This window comes from Rhea americana, unplaced genomic scaffold (assembly GCF_003343005.1).
Source record: "Rhea americana isolate MKP2758 unplaced genomic scaffold, rheAme1 scaffold_36, whole genome shotgun sequence".
Classification (NCBI taxonomy): Eukaryota; Metazoa; Chordata; class Aves; order Rheiformes; family Rheidae; genus Rhea; species Rhea americana.
Window position 1 is genome coordinate 5,580,153 of NW_028186490.1, and position 8,423 is coordinate 5,588,575.

At 38.8% G+C, this 8,423-nt stretch overlaps 1 protein-coding gene across 1 annotated transcript; it reads right to left on the bottom strand.

Annotated features, from left to right (window-relative positions):
- Positions 1–1,590: 1,590 nt before the first annotated feature.
- On the bottom strand, positions 1,591–8,356 carry TMEM254 (transmembrane protein 254). Its single transcript, XM_085312325.1, has 4 exons — positions 8,190–8,356; positions 6,417–6,520; positions 5,030–5,089; positions 1,591–3,178 (listed from the first exon to the last, which is right to left on the bottom strand). The coding sequence occupies exons 1-4, from the start codon at positions 8,295–8,297 to the stop codon at positions 3,058–3,060; spliced, it is 393 nt and encodes a 130-aa protein (XP_085168451.1). The 5' UTR covers positions 8,298–8,356; the 3' UTR covers positions 1,591–3,057.
- Between the last annotated feature and the right edge of the window lie 67 nt (positions 8,357–8,423).

Genomic DNA, 8,423 nt, shown 5'->3' on the forward strand with positions numbered 1-8,423 from the left:
AATGGTTTCTTTTGATTGTCAGTGCAGACCAAATAATAATTAATACCTTATTTTGGTATACAAAAAATGAGCACTATTATTCTATATTCTATTGCATCTACTTCATAATATTAGCATAAAGTATATTCAGTTTTACATATAGACTTTCATAGCAGGTGCTTTTCTTAAGTTTTCCATGTGAAATGGATTGTTAAACAGCATTTCACTTCAGAAGTATCAAGCAAATCTATTTTAATGCCAGCTTGGCATTTCCTGGTGCTTTGCCTTTTCTTTGTTTCATTTGATTTTACTTTTGATGGGAAATAACACTTTGAATCCCTCCCTTCCCCAACACTCACTCACTTGCAAAAGTTTGYTTTCTTCAGGCAAAGATTAGAAATTGTATCTCATAACCACTGATCAGCAAATACTTTTGAATCTTGGAACTGTGTACGTGTTCTGTCCTCACCCTCTAAGGCTATTTTGTATTTTAAAAACTAGTTAGTGTTGCTTAACCAGTGCTTCTTGGATCTTGAGTCAGGGATCTCCTGAGCTTCATAAATACCAAAAGGCAGACATCATTGCTTCTTACAGCTCCAGGACAGAGGCTAGGATTAATACTTGCAAAATACAATACTGGAAAAACTGAATAGCTACCAAGCAAGATTAGGGAGGGGTAAACTGCTTGAAGGCAGATGAATGCAAGGCAGCTGTATGTCTTAAGTTTAATAAACAATGCCGAATAACCTCCATGTATGCAATACAAAGAGGACAGAGCAGCTGAGCTCTATTAAGCCAAAAAATGATGAAGAGGCTTCAAAARTGCTGATGCTGTCCTGCTAAAATATGTTTTTTAAACCAGTTTGGACAAAAAAATCATTCTAAATTATCAACTGAGTTTTTTTTTTTTGGTTTCATTTCGTTTTCTTCCTTCCTCATTGTGTTGTATTAAGGAAGCTTGTACCTTTGCTTCTCTAAATGAGGTTGTTCTAATCATGCTGAGTCTAACAGCAAGCTGTTAAAGCTCAAAGCTGTGCACTAGCTACAGCCATTGCAGGACCCCGATGGAAGGCTGTGAAAGCCGGATGGCCAAGGGCTTGGACGTGGTCAGCTCTGCAGAATGGTGGCTGGAGAGGTGCTAGCTTGACAATGCTGGTCTCGCTCCCAGTTTCATTGATAGAAAGTGCACAATGGAACCCAAGTAAGAGCAGGCAAAATAGCATGCAGTTAAGACAAGTTTTCTACCATAATTCCTTGTGAGCTTAACTGGTCTCATTATTAGTGTACCTCTTCTTTCTATGATGCATTTGTGTACAGAGGAAGTATTGAAGCAAAGCTATTCCTTTCAACCCTTCATATTCCACAATCTAATGCTGATTAAATTCAACCAGAGCTCACTTTGAAATGCATAGCACTATGCCTATACCTGTTTTAGAGCAGTGTGAAGTTTTGACTGTTTTTCCTGTTTGTTTTGTAGTGGAACAGTGAGGTGTTGATGTAATTACTGTCTGGAAATACTGGGCTTCTGAGGGACTTGTTTTGGAAAGCATACAGACAGCTGATCAAAGTGCAAGTACTCATATTGGTGTGTAAAGATGATGACTCATCAGGTAAAATATTTTATACAGGCATTTATTTCCAGAATAAAGATTTATTATTATTATTATTATTATTATTTTACTCTTCAAGGATCACAGGATAAAGTTACACAGTAAAACACTGCCCAAGCTCTTGACACAGCTGTAGATTTCTAGCTGCTAAATCTGGCTTTTCAGTTATCTAGATGATGCTAATCTTACCAGATGACTTTTTTTTTTGTTTAAAAAAAAAAAGAACCTTCAGCCCCTTTAGTTCTCCATGCTTTTAATACCAACTGAAAGCAAAAAATGCATGTACTCAAATAAGACTTCTCTATCAGTAGTGTTGTAGTCTGTAGCACAAGGCATAAATTTACTTGTTAATACCTTACTGGGTTTTCTGTTAGATGGAGAACCACCATTCCSTGGCCTCTTCCAGAACAGTAGCACCACAGGTGGAGAGGTAAAACTCTCCACAGCAAAATATTTTAAATAATGATTACTCTTTAAAAGTGCTAAAACAAGACAGGCTAATTCTTTTTTTTTTTTCCAAATACTTAAAACAACATACTGGACTCACTATACATACAGAAAATATCAAGTGATGTTTAAGATAGCTAGATGTTGATATATTGAAGTATTTGCAGRGAGTAACAGTGGCATATGTTTATTTAGTATGTCTACTTTTCATTCATAAATATTCACCTATGTTCTGGAATGTTAACTTTTTCTCCTTCACTATTTTTTTTATATATATATATAAAAGCTACAGGATTACTATTTAGGCTATACTAAATCAAAGACTGAGATCTTCATTCGAAAAAAAGATGGTCATGCTGCATAAAACTTAAGGCACATGTGTTAAGCCAAGTTTGTGTAACCTGACTCATCCCTGTACCTCAATCTGAACAGGGACTTGGTCTCTTTTAATGTGCCTGCAGCAATAAAGTGGCCTGTTCTTTGGAAGAAACTAGGTTAAACAAACCAAAAGACAAAGACCAAGCTTTAATGCTTTCCCTGCTGCCCCCCTCCCCCCCAAAAAAGGCTATTAAAAGGTCCTGTAGAGAAAACTTAAATCCTATCACAAAACAGCCTTGTGGCTGTAAATAACTGTTCCTGTTAGGAAATAAAATTCCTCTACATGAAAGAATAACTTAGTAACCATTACTACCTGCTATCAGGGATTTTCCCCTTCAGTAAATATTGGAGAAGATGAGTTATGTCAAACACAGCAAATAAACAACTTTAGGGCTGTTGCATAATAAATGAGATTCAACTTGGCAGCCCCAGATTGAAGGGCTCAATTTCTACTGAACTATCTACAGGGCCCAGTGAATTGTAGCTATTAAGTCTCTCATTTAGTAAGAACAGAGTTGCTTTGAGAGGGCACTGCATCACGTAGCAGGAATGTAACTTTAGTTAATTACAGCTCCTAGACATGTAGGTTAGATTATTCTCTGAAAAACGAGTATGAAGAATGTAAAAGCCTTATTTCAGTCTTCTAGTAGTACTTCTTAGCTGGCGGTTTGTAAGACACCAGAAGACCGAAGGAAGCATACCCAAATAAAAGCGTCTGAAGGAACCACTGGAACTGAACTGCTGGGTCAGTGATGCCTTTAGACCTGTAACATTAACAAAAACATGACATCAAAATTTAGTCTTGTAGGCTTGTGATACTTGCAAAGTAAGGTCCAATGTCTCTATCCATCCTTGTAACTCTGCTTTAACTCCTTAATTTAAAAGAGAGCTCCCTCTACTGACCTTTGCTAAAACAGTTCAGCTGTTGTTAGGCATCATTTACATGTACAAAATGAACATGTAGCAAATTTTATTGACACAAGCTCTTATTTCATTTCTGACCAGTTGTGAAAGAACAGCTTTTATAATCAGAACTGCACTGTTTTCAGCTTGGTGCAGAAATAGGGAAACTGACTTAAAATTTCAATTTGCTTATATAAAATAAGCACACTTGAAGAGACCAAATACGCAAATATAGACAAACTAGACAAAAGTAATGCTATTTAGTAGCAAATCTATAATACCTACTACTTCTCTAATTATCTGCTTATGACTGAGGCTTGTCACTAAGGAGGCATGAAGAACACTAGTCTGTCTTTTACCTCAGTAAAGAGTATRTGGTGTTTAGTGTTAATAGTAAACCACAGTTACTGACTGAACTACAGAAATACTCCTGGAAAAAGAAATGCTGGGCAAACAATGCTAATTTGTTTCTACAGTCTTAATTGTTTTTGTGTAAGACTTCATTAAGTAACTTGATTACGATGTGTCCATCAGGTATGTTCATTGGTAATGAAATTCCTTCACACTTAAAACTACCTTAAGCCTATATACCTATAATCTATTTGCAGAATCAGAAGAGTTTACTTTTTAAAGCTATAACTAAAACTGGAGCTTTGTAATTACAATTTCTAATCTCCATTTTGGAGGCAGAAAATATCCATCCATATTCTATTATCTTGAGAACAAGATTAAATAGCTTTCAGTGGAACAAAGTCTTCTCAGGTAACATCTCCTGAAGCCAAGAGACTTGTGACAGACGGAGCCTGAACTCAGTGAGGGTAAAAAACTTGTAGCTTTGGTAACAGCAACTTTGTACAGGTCACAAGAATTTTTTTTAAAAAAAAACCATGAAAAGTCATATCTGTATTCTGAAATATTCTAAGCAAAATCCAAATGAATACAAGAATGATGTTTGGACAGCGTATTTTTTYTGAATAACTTGCCCTAACATAAGGCTTAGTCTACTAAGTGTTTTATTTCACAACCCCCCAGAGGTACAAGATCWTAAGTAGCCCTGAACAGAAGTGTCCTGTATTTTCACAAGATGGATGCAATCTATTTAACAGGGTAACTAGTAGTCTTAAAATTCAGGTTTTTATCATCATATTTTAACTCATCAAAAGTTATCAGAGTACTTCTACATTACCGATTGCCTCCACAACTTCCTTAAGTATTATGCAACATACTATCTGASCTAATAGTGAAGAACAAAAAGATATTCTGTCCTGTTAGCCAATTTCTTTTTAGAATTGTTCTTTAGATAAAGAACAGTGAGTTCAAAGGTGTGGACATGTGCTCTGGCAGACTTTGCTGCAAATTCTGCAAGTTACCATCTCCCACCTTTGACRCCTTGTACAACAGTCCAGAAGAGAGCACGTGTCTGTAGCCGAGTGAGAAGTCTGGTGGCGATGAAGGTGGGCTTTAATTATAATGCCAGATCTAGGACAGTTGAGTACAAGTGTACAACTCAATTGTGGGGACAGCAACCTCTTTTGGAGGCTAGCAAGTTATCACTGAAGCAAGAACTTAAGAATTTTATCAGTGTCYTCAGAAATGACACTACAACTAACAATCACCAAAATCAGTTTGTAGCTGAAGTCACTTGCATCAGAAATCCTTTCCAGAGAATCTAAGATAAGGGGTGAGGGTAGAGGAGAAAGGTGATAACTTACTGGCATAACTTAACACTGTAGAGGGCTTCTACTATRTGAATCAACCAGGATACCCAGAACCTAATAAAAAGAAAGCAACTTTTGTTGAAAATAACAAGGATACTGTTGAATACAAAGTTCATTTTGCAGAGAATAGAAAACTGGAAGCACAGAAGTGATACTTCTTCTTTTTTTTTAAGCTTAAAGCATTTTATATATATATTTTTTATATATATATATATGTATGTATGTTATCTCTGAAGCATGGGGGGGCAGAGAAGTGTAGAGAAAGTGCAGATTTTAATATATACTAAACTCCATGGAGAAAGTTAGAGCAACCRAAAATTTATGCAGTATACCTAGACCTCCCACTTTGAGGATCCACTACATATTTTTAAGATTTTCAACACTTGGATTAAGCCAATTGCTTACTGCAAGCAAGATAAATTGATCTTAGTTAGGCATGCAAAATCTATTCTTCTATCTACAGTATTTAGTAGTCCTAATGAGTTACTTAAGTGTTTTATGCATTTAGCTCTATGAAAACAATTATGTGATTAGATTCAGAATATACCACGTGACTGTTAGCCAAACTTGGACTACCAGTCTTCATATGAAAGCTTTATTAAAAACTACCCAGGGTATTCGGTTATGTTCAACGTCTTCCTAAAGCAAAGGATGCTTTGAGCAATCACTAAAAATGCTTAGGTTTGTCTACAGATACATGGCTGTAACTCAGATTTATCTTATCTATGATGCATGATAAGAAAAAAGTTAAAAACGGTCCAAGACCCCATTTACAAAGAGTTGGTGAGTTGGATTCCYGGTTACAGGAAAGTGTTCTCCAACTCTTATCTGTAAGCCAAAAAAMCAAAAAAGTTGTTTGTAACTCAGCAAAACTTAAGCACAATGAACAGCTTCCTCAGTAGACTAGTTTTAATGTAGACAGGATCAGGGTAAGTTATTAGTATATGAAATGTTCTTTATTTGAAGCTGGGAAAAGTGGAGCATTAAAAGACTCCTAAAGAGAGAATTGGGACTACCAGAGTAGTAAGTTGACAAAAGATGGGATACTACAGGAAGAAATGTAAATATGGACTAGTAACTGTCTCCAGAAGCAGCACCTTAATTTTTTTTTCTTTCTCACTGTAACAAGGCAGATGCCAAATTCTCAGCTGAGTTTCTGGCTTTCAGACTGGCCTTGGCCATCTGTTCTCCAGCCTATTTATTGCCTCACTCCCTTAGTTGTACAGGGCTTGAAAAGAGAGCTCTTTAAATGTAATTAACAGCTGGGTTACAGGAAAGCTTGTTAACACAGACTAAGCAGAGCATATTGAGAGAGAGAGAGAGAGGAGAGGGAAAGAGAGTGAGAAAGATGGCAAAGAAATTAAACAGCCAAATGACTTACCCGTAGCATACCCACGTGTGGTAGTTCTCCACTAAATAATTAAGAAAGGTACCAAATATTCCCAAATAACTATAAGGTATAGTTGCAGGGAAAAGTGTCACCCACTACAAAACAAAAACAACAACAACAAAAGATTCGAGTTAGTATACTTCAAGGTAGATTTACTAAAAATTTAATCTTTAGTTTTCGCATTGTTCTCTCTCATGTCTGTTTAACACTGTTTAKGGCTCACCTATTTACAGTATTGTAAGTTGTTCTTTCCTCTAACCTTGCCTAAGAGCCACATTCTTTCCTAACAGCAAGATTATTAGCCTTTAAAAGCACACTTGCCTAAGAGGATTCAAATCCATGAAATTTGTTTTGCTTGACATACCACATGCCAAGCTGATGAGTTTAAGGTTGCTATCTGTGTACCAAGTGTGCAACTGTACATTAAGTGGCATTTAATTTGTAAGCCTGTTACCTATTACATATGATGTCAGACAAAAGTCTGTCCTGAAGAGTTCAAACAATTGCTAGACTGGGAATGAAGAATAACAATGTTTTTTAAAGTATTTAAAACTACAGAATCAGTTGCTTTCCCCCCCCCCCTCAAAAAAGGGGGGGGGGAAAAACCCACTCACATTTAGGTATATTTTAGAGAACAGAGTATGAAATTCAAGACCAGAGATATAACTAAATGTTTAGGTATCTTTCCCATCACTGAGTTCTCTGCAGCACTGAGAGGCACAGTGCTTACCACTTTCTACTTTTATTTTAATAAGCTATTAAGGCATAGTCAGCCTTAAGTCCATTGGGAATGCAAGGTACACACTAAGCTGGGCTGAAGTTGGCTTCTCTTCCCACTAGTATCAACACTGCAGTTTCTAACTACTATAGTTTAACTTGCGTTATATAGTGCCAGGATGATGCATGATGCATCGAAACACAGAATTTGCTTGAAGCTCACTATTTCTTGAAACAATACAAAAGTTTTGTGAGCTGCCTGGCCAGCCTTGATAGTAGTTATTCTTCTATTTTTGTGGATCTCTACGCACCATTGAAAAAAATGACTATGAGTGGAAGTCAATGGAAGACTCTCATAAACTCTTGTCAGACCAAAAAACTGACATTAATCTCCACTCTACRGTAATCTGACCTGCCCTAGCTGAAGTCCTCTTTCAGGACTTAAGAAACCAAGACTGCACAGTAACTGAACTAGTTTACTGTCTTCCAACAACAGCTGTAATGTCTATAACTAAAGCCATCACTTGTTATTCTGCCTTATTTGTTAATGGACCACTCTCCTGGGTGAGTGTTACTGACAAAATGTCATTTTAACTTCATGCTTTCAAGGTATTTTCTCAGGCTTCTGGCAACACAAACTCACGTGAATCGTGGCACTTGTGCTATTCTAACTGTACATCAAGATGCTGCATGTCTTTAATACTACATCCTTGGTTCACTCCAGAACCCAGTCGATGCCTTTTTATGAACTTCCTGCACAGATTTGTTCAGCTACCTCATCAGCTGGCCAGGCCTGAGCACCATTTTTAGTTTGCTTTTCTCCCAGAAGCATATTTCACCGAGACCACTAAGCAAGCCTGTTCCACAAGCCCTGCAGCTGATGGGCTTTCTGCGAGCCCGCAGGAGCCCCGCGGCCCTCGCAGCCCCGGCGCCGGGGAGCTGCAGCCCGGCCCCCGCGGCGGGGAGCGGCCAGCGCTGCTGCCGAGCCCGGCGGCCCCGGCCGGAGGGGGAAGTGGAAGGGGGAAAGGGCCCGCCGCCGCTCCTTACGCCGAGGAGAATCATGCCGAAGATGATGCCGATCATCCAGAGCAGCCTGGAGCGCTGGAAGTGGCAGGTGCCGTCGCGGAGCCGCTCCGCCGCCATCGTCGCYGTCATCCCACGCCGCTCTGGGCGCCGCTTGCCGCCACCGCCGCTAAGGTGCCCGCGCTGGGGGGCGGGGCCGCGGCCGTTGGGGCAGGGCGGGGCGGGAGGAGGTGCGCGGCCGTTGGGGCGGGGCCGCGG